This window comes from Carassius auratus, chromosome 12 (assembly GCF_003368295.1).
Source record: "Carassius auratus strain Wakin chromosome 12, ASM336829v1, whole genome shotgun sequence".
NCBI lineage: Eukaryota > Metazoa > Chordata > Actinopteri > Cypriniformes > Cyprinidae > Carassius > Carassius auratus.
This window is the reverse complement of record NC_039254.1, coordinates 21,185,206-21,199,834: the sequence shown is the minus strand read 5'-3', so window position 1 is coordinate 21,199,834 and position 14,629 is coordinate 21,185,206. Positions and strand designations below refer to the sequence as shown.

The window sequence follows — 14,629 nt, the reverse complement described above, 5'->3', positions numbered from 1 at the left end:
CAAAATTATTTTTTTTCAAATGTATACAAAAACATAAAATGTATCCCATGTAGTCTTACAAGAGAGAAAAAAAAACGTTCACAATTAATTACCCAATGACTGCATCTTTTCTCATTTTTCACTTATGTGAACCTTTCACAGAGTAACACATGAAATAGTTACCTCACCAAGACCACGGATGAGATCGACTGTTTTAATCTCTCGTAGTTCAAACAAACTCAGTTTCCACTCGTCTTTCACTCCTAAACTTCCTGAAATTGATTTTCGATAGAAAACGTCTTTTTTTCTTCTTTATGAAACGCTTAATTAATGGATAACACCATATGCATTAAAACGAGGCCTCCTCTCTGCAATCGAAATTCAAAACGACTCAACAGTCTCTTATTTTTATCAACTTTGCTTCTAGTCTCGATACAGCGTCTTTAAATGAATATCAATCGGGTTTTAATCAAATATTGCTACTTGATTAATCAAATTTTTACATTTCAATCGGAGAGACCTGAAGCACCTCCGTTCACTTCTGTTCCAACGAAGCAAGAGAGCGAGAGAGAGCGCGCACGCACCAATCACGTGAGAAAAAAAATTGCTATCTAACGTTCTCACTCGTGATTGGTCAATTCTTATGTATACAATATGCTCTTATTGGCCATTTCAGAGCTCATGAACATAACTACTCCCAGCTCATCTGAGTGTTGGTAACCTGGGTTACATATACATATCTTGAGTGATTTATGTACCCATTAATCGAAAGTGGTGGTTAACCTGCAACATGGCCTTTAAAAACACGTTATAAACACCAACATGTGGAAGCCAAACTCTCACTGCGCGTGCACATGCATGTTCAACACAATACATTTGTAGAAGTGGATTAAGGTAGTAAGGAGCTGTTCACCCTATTCTGCTATAATATACTGTACTAGGAACTGCAAGATCTAGGGGGTCTGAAAAACATCTCTGTGGAGCTTCCTGATTGGCCAGTTAGTGATGACACAGTGCTTCATTTGGCAACTGCTGAGGCTCTAGCAACAGGTTTGGATTGGGCAACACTAAATTTAATTTAACAGAAATATGATACATGATTTTTCTGAAATGAAGCAAATATTCTGAGCTGTCATTAAATTGCAGGAAAAGCAGGCGAGGAGCTACTGCATGAGGTTGCTTTCCGATATGTGGAAGGAATGAGGGACATGGAAGGGAGGAAGCCAGGACCTTCAAGTATTCTAGGTATGCATTAACATTTTGTCTCTTTTGATAACATGAATAACCATCTAACCATCTAACTTCTCATTCCCAAAGACTATTAAATACAACTATTATTTATATAAAATATTATTTAAATAATATTTAATAAACAACAACAGCCATTAAGATGTTACTAAGCATTTAAGTCAAGAGTACACAAGATACACTATATACACAAGACAAATTCTAACTCGTGTTTAACCATTATAAGAGCCAGCAGCAATGAGTGGTGTAATGTAAAAATATAATTTTGAGTATTTAAGTTTGTGTGTGTGTGTGTGTGTGTGTGCGTGCGTGCGTGTGTGTGTGTGTGTGTCTGCATTTTTATATTTATGACAACTTGTGTGTGCGTGTGTGTGTGTGCATTTTTATATTTATGACAACTTTCACATTTACTCCACTACATTTCCTAAATAAAATGTATACTTCGACTCCAATACATTTCCCCAAAGCATATTTGGTAATTACTACATCATAAAATGTGAAGAACACAGACTGTAGGTTGAATGAATCAGTGGTCTGGCACTTGCAAGTTAAACTCCTTAAAATTACCTTTGCTCATGTGCAAGCAAGTTCTTGCACAACCACAGGTGATTTAATTTTCCACTCAAGTCGAGGCTGGGGTATGCAATATACAATACATGGCACAAACGTGATTTAGTCTATTAAAAAGCATTTAGAATCACAATATTGTCCTTTTTCCTCAATTTTGCCAAATGAAAATAGTTTTAAAAAATCAGAACACTGTTTTGCATCTTTGAACAACACACAGGATGGTGTTTCCTTATTGAATGTATCAGTTTTTTGAATGAATCAGCTGAATGACTGATTAAGTGACTCAATCACTCACAGTCAAATGCTTTATTCCTGAATAAATCAGCCGTTTGAATGAATCTCCCGAATCTCAGTGACTTAGTCATTTACAGTGATTTGCTGCCACCTGGAGGTGTTAATTTTTCTTTTTCTTTTTTAAATGTTAGTATTCAACATTTTATGTTTAAAACAAAACGTTATTTATGCATTTGCAACTGCAGATTAAATGCATCCACATCCCATCAGAGCAACATTAAACTGTGTAAATACATCTAAATGCCATTTCAGGTGCAGAATCCAGAAATGTTGTCTTATGTTGGAATGAAAGAAAGTAGCAGATGAAGTGCCTCTTATGCTTACACAAAGATGGAGGAAAGAGTTCCTGGAAGAAATAAAGAAAACTTAACTTGCTGCTCAAACTGTGTAGAAATAAGAAATAAGCATTTCTGTGTGTGAATTTCATCTGAGGTTTGGCCTATAGATCGGTGTAATCTAAATGTTCACGTTCGTTATTTCTACGGTTGATGTTTTCATTGTCATCTTTATTTATGTAGTGCTTTCAACAATGCAGATTGTGTCAAAGCAACTGAATTAAATTGGAAAATAGTGTCTCAATCATGCAAAAAAGCAGTTCATTATTGAATTCAGTGTCATAATCCAGCTCAATTCAGTTTAAGTAGTATCTGTGCAGTCAAATCGATGATGTCATTGGAAATTAACTGTCCCCATCTAAGCAAGCCAGAGGCAACAGTGGCAAGGAACCAAAACTACATCAGTCTCTGAAGCTCTTCTAGTTGTCCTGGTTCTCCGCTGACATTCAGGGCTGAAGAGGTCCTCTCTAGGTCCTGATCCATCATCTGGGCTGGATATGTGCTGGATCCGGATGACTGCAAACATCATCTAATCTGCATACAGACTGGATCTGGTGGCTATGGTGACCTCTGAATAAGAGAGGAAACGACTGATAATAGCGTAGATGCCGTTCTTCTAACAATGTAGTGAGTACATCATTATGTTAGCAACTATGTTTTGGAAGGTGTTCCCAGTTCTGGTTATCCTAATTGACTTAGCTTAAAAATCCTTTAACGGATTTGGATATTACAAGCATATTAAAAGCACATTATAAATGTATTAGAGTGTTATGTGTATTTAATCTAGATTTAAACTCACAGAGTGTGTCTGCCTCCCAAAAACTGTGTTAAGTAGGTTATTCCAGAGTTTTGGCGCTAAATGCGAAAGGATCTGCCATCCGCAGTTGATTTTGATATTTTAGGTATTATCAAATTGCGAGAGTTTTGAGAATGCAGGGGACATGTAAGACTATAGTGCAATAAGAGCTCAATCAAATACTGAGGTGCTTAAGCATTGAGGCCTTTATAAGTAATAAGCAAGGTTTTAAAATCTATAAGATGTTTGATAGGGAGCCAGTGCAGTGTTGACAGAACCGGGCTAATATGTTCATACTTCCTGGTTCTATTAAGAACTCTAGCTGCTGCAACGTGCAGAACAACCTCCCAATAAAGCATTAAACTAATCTAATCTTGAGGTCATGAACACATAAATTAACATTTCTGCATTTGACATTGAGAGCGTAGATCATAATTTAGATATATATTTTTGAGATGGAAAAATGCAGTATTACAAATGCTAGAAATGTGCATATCAAAGAAAATATTGCTATCAAGTAGCATACCTAGGTTCCTAACTGATGATGATGAATTGACAGAGCAGGCATCAGGTCTTAGACAGTGTTCTAGGTTATTAGAGTTTCCAGGACCTATAATAAACACCTCTTATTTATTTAGCAGGAATAAATTACTCTTATATAGGTTTTTATATTGACTATGCATTCCATATTTTTTTTTCAAATTGGTATGTTTCTCCAGGCCAAATAGAAATATAGAGCTGAGTATCATCAGCATAACAATGAAAGCTAACATCGTGCTTCCTGATGATATCTCCCAAGGTTAACATTTAAAGCATGAAAAGTAACAGCCCTAGTACTGAGCCTTGAGGTAATACATACTGCAATTGTGATCGATATGATACTTCTTCACTCACTGCAATGGATTTTAGGTGGTTGTGTTGAGTGTGTGGTTGATTTCAGCTGCGTGCATTGTTAAAACTCTTGTAGATAAGATGGTGGCGTGGACGCATCATGAGGCTCAACGTCTTACCAGATTTCAAATAGTGTTAATTTACCTGGTTATTTAATTCATGTTCAATCGATTTAGTTATGCGAACTATCGCTAGCTTTAATAAACAGTCACATTTGGGAATCAACAAGTGGTGTTCCATCATAGTTGTAGCATCTGCTTAGGATCTGGTACGATCGTTTGGGCTTTATGTTGTAGGGATTCCTTTAGCCTTTTGACATCTGCATATAAATTACAGAATCTTGCCCCAGAGTATACATTTATATGAGTGCTTAATGGCAAGGTTTAGCCCCATTATCTGGAATAAACTGAGCAGACCTTCTTTAAGGTCTCCCCATCCAACTTCAAACACATTCTAAGATAACTAGATAACCCTTGATGCCAGACAGCAAATGGGCCTGGCTAAGCAGCCAACTCACATTCTCTCTCTCTCTCTCTCTCTCTCTCTCTCTCTCTCTCTCTCTCTCACACACACACACACACATACAAAAACACACACTCAAACCTTCTTGCATTTAACTCAGGATATAAGCCATTCCAAATGTATACGATATATTCCTGTGTGTTTGTATGTTTCCCAGCTCATATTAGCATAGTTATGATCCTCTAGTCGTGTTAGTTGACCTCTAAGTGCCTATATTCAAGCATAAGAATGTATCTTTATGTTTTCCTTGCATATCTTTCTTGGTACCTAATTAAACCTCTCGGTTTGCCTTAGCTAAATATCTCTACTATGTTAGCCTAAAATGCATCATACTATTTGTATCATAGTTTGGGTTACCAGATAACCAGTTCATCACTCCATTCATACAATATGCAAATCAGGTGTCACTGAGACAAAGAAACACTTTCCCGCATAAAACTATATGCCTTGTTATTGGTCAATCCAACCAATAGGGATGTTCCCGGGAAACCAGATAAAACCTATTCCACACCAAAAAGTAGGGCTTTTCTCTTAACTTGCGGTTCCCTGGAGACACCCATCAACTTGGACACCTCTCGACTCCCCTTCTAGGCTTTGTCCCCTTTTAATTAATGTGATGAGATTCTTTGATGGTTCTTAACAGGTTGTGATTTAGTTTATGAGTAAATTCTGCCATGATTCTCCACTCTCTTGCGTGTGAGCTCTCGCTCGCTGGCTCTCTCTCTCTCTCTCTCTCTCTTTACAGCACTCTCTCTCTCTCTCTCTCTCACTTGTTTCAAAACCACAACTGTCATGAGTCTGTTAAGTTAGATAACCTTTCCTCCTCCATCATCAGCCTGAACACCGGAGTTCCAAGCTGCTGCATACTGAGCCTTCTTCTTTACTCCTTATTCACCCATGACTTCGTTATTGTTTATGGCTCCACACCATAATCAATTTAGCAGATGGCACCACAGTGGTAGGTCTGATGATGAGGAGTCAGCCTACAGGGATGAGGTGCAGCACCTGGCTGTGTGGTGTGCCACCAACAATCTGGAACTAAACACCCAGAATACAAAGGAGATCATTGTGGCCTTCAGGCGGACTAGGAGTCATGCACACACCCCCATCTACATCAGTGGAGCTGTAGTGGAGTGTGTTTTGAGTTTCATGTTCCTTGGCATCTACATCTCTGATGACCTCACCTGTTCCCTTAACACCTCCACCCTGGTTAAAGAAAGTTCACCTGAGACCCAGGGCCCATATTCATAAAGAATCTTAATGCAAAAAGTAGCTCCTAGTGACAAAATTCTAAGAAAATTCTTAGAAATGTGGGCGTTTACTCTTAAAATTAAAGAAAAAATCCTAGTAAAGAAAAAAGTAATTCAGAAAGCATATTAACCCTTAAAAGAGGTCTTAAGGTCAAACTTGTTAGAAGCACAGACGAGGACTTTTTAAGAGGCTTAAGAGTTTCTTTAGCAGAGGAGAAAATGGCAGAAAGACGAAGAGGCAGAAGAAATGTGTTGCAGACAATGGATAACAGTTAGTTAATAAGACGCTATAGATTAGATCGTGCAGGGATCATGTTTGTGACTGATCTTATTAGAGACGTGGTAACATCTCCGATACAGCGCAGAAATGCCTTAGCACCAGAAATTTAAGTAATCACTACATTACGGTATTTGCCAACTGGGAAAATGCAACAATGCAATAGTGATGATTTGGGTCTGTCACAACCTTCTGTAAGCAGAGTGATCACACAAACAATTTCAGCACTTTCAGAACATCTTATTGTGTCACAGTTCATTTAGTTTCCACTGGACATTCACACCTTGCAGGCTCAAAAGGTGCGCACAAGCATGGGGAATGAACCGTTAATAGTTTGTGCTATACGCTCCCATGTCTGCTTCTTGTCCCTTGCTGTGACACTCGGCCCAAATTTTCCTTTAAGAATGGCCTTGTGTTCATCCACTAACTGGGCTAACAGTAAACACTGTCCCTCTGTCCAGTTTGGCTTTCTTGCCCTTCTTGGTTTTGATTCAATGTTTGATATATTAAATCCAACATTCAAACCGCCACTTAAATAGGACAGCAATCACTGTAATTGGAAAGAGTGGAACAATTTTATCATTCTAAGCCAATCAAATACTGTACCTTATAGGAAATGAAAAGCATGGTAAATAAAAAAAAGATTTATATAAACCCACATAACTGAGCCTGGTTTCTCCCAAGGTTTTTTCTCCATTCTGTCACCGATGGAGTTTCGGTTCCTTGCCGCTGTCGCCTCTGGCTTGCTTAGTTGGGGTCACTTCATCTACAGCGATATCATTGACTTGATTGCAAATAAATGCACAGGCACTATTTAAACTGAACGGAGATGACATAACTGAATTCAATGATGAACTGTCTTTAACTATCATTTTGCATTATTCAGACACTGTTTTCCAAATGAATGTTGTTCAGTGCTTTGACGCAATGCATTTTGTTTAAAGCACTATATAAATAAATAAAGGTGACATATAATGTGTGTGTGTGTGTTCAAAAGAACGGTCAAATAGGAAAAAGTATGCATGTAAATTCAAAGTGAGAATTAGAATAGACCCTATACTTTAAATCACTCTTTTTTTTCCTTCTTGGACAACCAACCAATCACAGTCTTCAAAAGATTGTGTCATACATAGCAACAGGGTCAACCCTGTTTCCTCACTAAGATGAAAGTTTTTGTCTTTTCCTTGCTCAGAGTTGCTCTCAGATCTGTCCCGAATCACTCTTAAGCTAAGACTCCTACGTAAAAGTTTTTAAGCTAAATTAAGAGTTTTATAAGAGGATTCTTAGAATCTTTATGAATACGGGCCCAGGATTCTTGTGGGATTCTACCACTGTACCACTGAGAGCATACTCACAAACTGCATCTCAGTATGGTACAGCAATTGCTCCGCATCTGACTGCAAAGCACTCCAGTGGGTAGTGAAAACTGCCCCATGAATCACTGGCACCCAGTTAACTACCACTGAGAACATTTATCACAATCGCAGCCTGGACAGAGCAGGGAACATCATCAAGGATGTCTCTCACCCTAACTATGGACTTTTTACCCTCCTTCCATCTGGCAGGCTTTACAGGAGCCTATGCTTTCACACTTATAGGCTCAGTAAGAACTTCTTCCCCCAGGCAGTTACTTTATACATATATATTCTGTACATACTCTATACACTATATTATTGCACTTCTGGTTAGATGTTAACTGCATTTCATTAGCTTTGTACTTATACTCCGAATATTGACAGTAAAGTTGAATGCAGTTATTGCAGTCAAGTCAAGTCTGCTTTATTGTCAAATATTCCACATGTACAGTACATACATACAGAGATTGTGTTATTCTCAGACACCCGCTGCATGCAGTTAACACTAACAGCAGAACCTAAATATCTAGATCAAATATGAAATATAAGAAACAACTTTATAATAAGGGAATGTAAAAAAGACATAATAAAATTTAAAATAAAGCTAAATAAAGCAGTGCAAGGCACATGACAGATAGAGTCCAAATCAGTGAAGTGAATAAGCAGTCAAGTCAAGTCCCCTTTATTTATATAGCGCTTTAAACAAAATACATTGCGTCAAAACAACTGAACAACATTCATTAGGAAAACAGAGTGTCAATAATGCAAAATGACAGTTAAAGGTTGTTCATCATTGAATTCAGTGATGTCATCTCTGTTCAGTTTAAATAGTGCCTGTGCATTTATTTGCAATCAAGTCAACGATATCGCTGTAGAAGAAGTGACCCCAACTAAGCAAGCCAGAGGCAACAGCGGCAAGGAACCGAAACTCCATCGGTGGCAGAATGGAGAAAAAAACCTTGGGAGAAACCAGGCTCAGTTGGGGGGCCAGTTTTCCCCTGACCAGATCAAACAAGCAGTCAGGGTATCCGCGGGGTCTTGAAAAGTATTAAAAGGTTATAAATCAATTTTGGGAAAGTTAAGAAGTTAAAAAGTATTAAAAAGTCTTATCACGGCTTTATAAAGTCTTAAACTGTTGAAACGCTAATTCAGAAAAAAATACTTTCAAAATTTGAGTCCCAAAAACATCGTAAAAGTGTGGGAATTTAGTCATTTTTATAAAAAAAAACGGAACAGGTACTAGGGCTGGGACAACGCGTCGAGGTCATCGATTGCGTCGACGCAAAATATGCGCACCGATTCGTCGACCTGTTTTTATTTCTCTAAAAAACGTTTGCAAAACGTTTACCTTATGTGCGCTAAATATACGCGATGGCCGGATCAACATTCTGTCCAACGTTATATAACCAATCCAGGGGTTTTTCTGCATTGATCTTTTTTTTCTGGCGGCTGTTAAAGCCTTATTAGCGCCTGACAGGGCGCGTACGAGAGAGATCCCCGGCTGCGCGCGTACTCACAGTCTTCAAACAACACGAGCGCTTCTTGCTCTCTCTTTCCCTTGTGCATATTAATCAAAATCATTAAACACGATAGAAAAAGGGTGAAACACCAAAGTTTCACACGAGCTCGCGCACTCACAGTCTTCAAACTACACGAGCGCTGTCTTGCTCTCTCTCTCTCTCTCTCTCTCTCTCTCTCTCTCCCTCCAAAATCATTAGAAACGATAGAAAAAGGGCGGAACGCCAACGTTTCACGTGGAGCATGCGGAGATTTTTTTCTCTCCATGACTGGCTGCTGGCTCCCACTGTTAATGTTTTTTTTTTTTTTTTTTTTTTTTTGGAAAAGCACTCTCTGTATTAGCTTAAAACCCTCAAGTTTACATTGGTTACTGTATTCTTTAAATTGCTCTAAACAAGTATTTTGGGTGACCTTTTTTATTGAATGCTAGACATCAAGTTGTTGTTACTTTCATCTGAAAGAAGAACTTTTTTTCACTAAGCTAGGCCCTATGTGTTCAGTAAGCTTGTTTCAGTAAGCTATGTGTTTTCAAGGCTTCAAGATTTTATTAAATGCTATCTCTATACAAGTGCAAAGTAATGCATTCTTAGTCAGTCTTTTATTTTGTAATTTTAAGAGCAATAAACATATATTGCAATGTTAAGGAATTCATGTTTTTTCATTCAGATATGTAAATCAACATGTATAAATTGTAAGTAGTCAATTAATGGGGAGATAATGGAAATCGAATCGGTCTGAAAAAATTAATCGTTAGATTAATCAATGCATCGAAAAAATAATCGCTAGATTAATCGTTTAAAAAATAGTCGTTTATCCCAGCCCTAACAGGTACATAAACTATGCTATTGTGGGTGTGTTCGTAAATTGCCTCTGAGATCACCAGAGCAGGCAGGCGGGCGGAAGTTCAAAACCACAAAGTATGCTCTGGCGTTCCCAGTGCGTATTACAACGCACCGAGATGCTGGGAACAAAATCAGAAGAGCTGAGGCACATGTCAGCATGATTGTTGTTGAGGGTGGAGCAAAGTTTTTTTTTTTTTTTATAAACTTTGCTTTGATTTACTATCCCAGCCTATTTGATTTTTTTGTATCAGTCTATAGTCTTTATCACAAACTAAACTGTTAAGTTAAAAGTATCACTGATGTAAATGGTTACAGCTTGAAGTGGCGGTGAGGTATTAAAAAATATTGAGAAGGTCTTTGAAAAAGTCTTGAAAAGGTATTAAAATTAACTTCAAGATTCCTGCATATACCCTGAGCAGTTGAATTCCAGGCTGCAGCAAAGTCAGATTGTGCAGAAGAATCATCTGTTTCCTGTGGTCTTGTCCTGTTGGTCATCTGAGACGAGGTCTTTACAGGGGGTCTGCATCTGGGGCTCTAGTTGTCCTGGTCTCCGCTGTCTTTCAGGGATGTAGAGGTCCTTTCTAGGTGCCGATCCACCATCTGGTTTGGATACATACTGGATCCGGGTGACTGCAGTGACCCTCTGATCTGGATACAGACTGGTTCTGGTGACTATGGTGACCTCGGAATAAAAGAGAAAAAGACTAATTTTAGCGTAGATGCCATTCTTCTAATGATGTAGCAAGTACATTGGGTGTTATGGGACCTGTTCCCGGTTCCGGTTTACCTAATTAATGCAGCCTAAAAATCCTTTAACAGATTTGGACATTAAAAGCATATTGGTATGATATGTGTAAGCCAGGTTCAAGAGATGGGTCTTTAATCTAGACTTAAAGTGCAAGAGTGTGTCTGCCTCCCGAACAATGTTAGGTAGGTTATTCCAGAGTTTAGGCACCAAATAGGAAAAGGATCTGCCACCCGCAATTGATTTTGATATTCTAGGTATTATCAAATTGCCTGAGTTTTGAGAATGTAGCGGACGTAGAGGATTATAATGTAAAAGGAACTCACTCAAATACTGAGTGCTAAACCATTCAGGGCTTTATAAGTAATAAGCAATATTTTAAAATCTATACAATGTTTGATAGGGAGCCAGTGCAGTGTTGACAGGACTGGGCTAATATAGTCATACTTCCTAGTTCTAGTAAGAACTATTGCTGCTGCATTTTGGACTAGCTGTAGTTTGTTTACTAAGGGGGCAGAACAACCACCCAATAAAGCATTATAATAATCTAACCTTGAGGTCATAAATGCATGGATTAACATATCTGCATTTGACATTGAGAGCATCGGCCGTAATTTGGATATATTTTTGAGATGGAAAAATGCAGTTTTACAAATGCTAGAAACGAGGCTTTCTAAGGAAAGATTGCAATCAAATAGCACACCTAGGTTCCTAACTGAAGATGAAGAATTGACAGAGCAGCCATCAAGTCTTAGACAGTGTTCTAGGTTATTACATGCAGAGTTTTAGGTCCTATAATTAACCAGTTTTTTTCAGAATTTAGCAGTAAGAAATTACTTGTCATCCAGTTTTTTATATCGACTATGCATTCCATTCGTTGTTCAAATTGGTGTGTTTCACCGGGCCACAAAGAAATATAGAGCTGAGTATCATCAGCATAACAGTGAAAGCTAACACCATGTTTCCTGATGATATCTCCCAAGGGTAACATATAGAACGTGAACAGTAGTGGCCCTAGTACTGAGCCATGAGGTACTCCGTACTGCACTTGTGATCGATATGATACATCTTCATTCACGAATCTACGAATTGATGGTGGTCATATAAGTATGATTTAAACCATGCTCTTACATTAATGCCAACAAAGTGTTGAAGTCTATGCAAAAAGATGTCGTGGTCTATTGTGTCAAACGCAGCACTAAGATCCAATAGAACTAATAGAGAGTATTAACAACCACGATCAGATGAAAAGAGCAGGTCATTTGTAACTCTAAGGAGAGCAGTCTCAGTACTATGATACAGTCTAAATCCTGACTGAAAATCCTTACATATACTATTTTTCTCTTAGAAGGAATATAATTGTGAGGATAGCACCTTTTCTAGTATTTTGGACAGAAAAGGGAGATTGGAGATTGGTCTATAATTAACTAGTTATTTGGGATCAAGTTGTGTTTTTTTATGAGAGGCTTAATAAAAGCCAGTTTGAAGCTTTTGGGGATATATCCTTGTAACGGAAACAGGTCAATTTAGCTCAAAGGGAATCATTTAAGATTTTAAAGGGAATTTGAACAGAATCACTGTTTAACGGCTGGTCACTGAGATGCCCTGCGATTCAGTGAACGAGCCGTTTAACATCAAATCTGCGCTGGATACTAATATCTAATATACTAATATAACAAGATCGGCAGTTTAAGACATTAACTTGTAAGCACAAAACACAAGATACTTCTCTTTTCAATATGAATAAGGCTTTATTAGATAAATCTAAGACATATAAACTAATCTAACACATAAACGCACGCACTCACACATTCACACAAGTTGCAGGAAGATCGAAAGTTAGGGAAAGATGAGTTTAAGAGAATGGAAATATGGAATCCCAAGTTTACAGCAATACGTTAAATTGCATAGACATGAACAACCATCAATCACGTAATTAGCCCTCGCATTGAGTTCCTCAATGGGGTTAAAATTAAATTAGATACACCAGCACAAATGTCTGATTGGCTAGAAGTTCAGTAGTCGCTGAAATGACGTCTTGGGGAGCCCGTGCTTGCTTGGGTGTTGGCTGAAGATGCAGAGTTGTGTGGCTGGTTGAAGTTGAACTCAACGTTACAAACTTAACTCAGAACACGAAACTCTCAAACGGAAAAGAAAAGAAATAAAGTTTGACGAGACTAGGTTGTGTTCCTTCTCATCGTGGCTAAATAGCAGCAGGCTTGCAGGCCGAAGCACGCTGGAACCGTGCTCAAACAGTGACGACTAAACAGCATGGCTAGAGAAGCTAAAGCTAGTTAGCAAAGCTACAAGCTAAAAGCTAAGAGCAGGCATGACTGATAGCACAAACAAGGCTAGAACTAAAAGCAGACGTGGCTAATAGCAGCAGCATAGCTAGAGACTAAAAGCAAAGATTTTATGGTGTCCTAAGTATTTAAAGGGGGGGGGGGTGAAATGCTATTTCATGCATACTGAGTTTTTTACACTGTTAAAGAGTTGGATTCCCATGCTAAACATGGACAAAGTTTCAAAAAAGTTGTACGTTTGAAGGAGTATTTCTGTTCCAAAATACTCCTTCCGGTTTGTCACAAGTTTCGAAAGTTTTTTTCGAGTATGGCTCTGTGTGACGTTAGATGGAGCGGAATTTCCTTATATGGGTGCTGGGGCGCGTCTGCCGGAAGAGCGCGCGCTCCCGTATAGCAGAGCAGAGAGAGGCTGTGCACAGACAATCACTCATCACAGCGAGAGCGTCGCAAAATGTCACAAAAGGAGTGTGTTTTTGGTTGCCAGGGCAAGACAACCCTGCACGGATTACCAAAAGAGAAACAGCATTAAGGGACCAGTGGATGAAGTTTATTTTTACAGAGCATCAGCGGAGTTGTGCAAGTGTTTGTGTTTGTTCCCCTGCATTTCGAAGATGCTTGTTTTACAAACAAGGCCCAGGTTGACGCTGGATTTGCACATCGTTTATTTCTTAAGGATAATGCAATCCCAACGAAAAAGGGTCACGATCGTGTGTTGGAACCGCAGGCGGTGAGTAAAACTGCTTCAAATATCTCTGTGTTGTTAACTTAGCTATCGGCGTGTAAGCACATCAAGTAAACAACATGCGATGTTGTCATCAAACTGCACGAGTAAAACTGCTTAAAATATCTCTGTGTTGTTAACTTAGCTATCAGCGTGTAAGCACATCAAGTAAACAACATGCGATGTTGTTATCAAACTGCACTTTCCACATGTACAGCTTAAAAAAAAAAAAAAAGACGACAAAGTGGAACTTAGTCATTTTCCAAAACCGCTAAGCAAATATATACAGTTTCAGTACATACCACATAGAGAAGCCTTTGCTGATGCTGCTCTTGTTAAATTTCAGCCTCTGGATCTGTGTCACAGCTTCCAGACGCGCTCAACACAAAATCCTACTGGCGCTCCCCTTACGAAAATTAACCATGGTTTTACTACAAATGAAACCAAAAAACCATGGTTTTTGTAGTTAAACCATGGTAACCACAAATTAACCATGGTTTTGCTATATTAACCATAGTTTAACCATGGTATTTGTAGTAAATCTGTGGTTTTACAAATGGCAGTCAATACGCCAAAAAACCATGGGTTACTACAGTTTTACTATAATAAAACCATGGTTATTTTTCGTAAGGGTCGTGATTCTTTAGCTCCGCCCACACGTCACGCCTCTAGGCGCTCGTGTTTTTCCGGGAAAAATCGGTACAGACTATCTTTCTCTTATGAATATAATAAAACTAAAACTTTTTGGAGTTATGAAGGATGCAGTACTACTCTATAGGTACTCAAGATTAACAGGATATTGAGTGAAAACGAGCATTTCACCCCCCCTTTAAACTGGCCTGTTGGCCACACCTCAAATGTTGTCTTGACCAATCAGATATTGTCTTGGCTCGGGGGTATCTTAAATCATATGTTTATCTTACCAAGCATGTGGTCCGAATTGTCCTGCTCTGGCAGGGTCTAATTTTGGACATGATTCCTAT

At 38.5% G+C, this 14,629-nt stretch overlaps 1 protein-coding gene across 3 annotated transcripts in view; it reads left to right on the top strand.

The window, feature by feature from the left end:
* adprh (ADP-ribosylarginine hydrolase) overlaps positions 1-14,629 on the top strand; it is a 222,517-nt gene that overhangs the window by 102,020 nt on the left and 105,868 nt on the right. For all 3 annotated transcript variants that reach the window (XM_026277589.1, XM_026277587.1, XM_026277588.1), the window contains exons 3-4: positions 921-1,029; positions 1,126-1,224. In XM_026277589.1, coding sequence (XP_026133374.1) covers positions 921-1,029; positions 1,126-1,224 — 208 coding nt within the window. The remainder of the gene's footprint in view (positions 1-920; positions 1,030-1,125; positions 1,225-14,629) is intronic.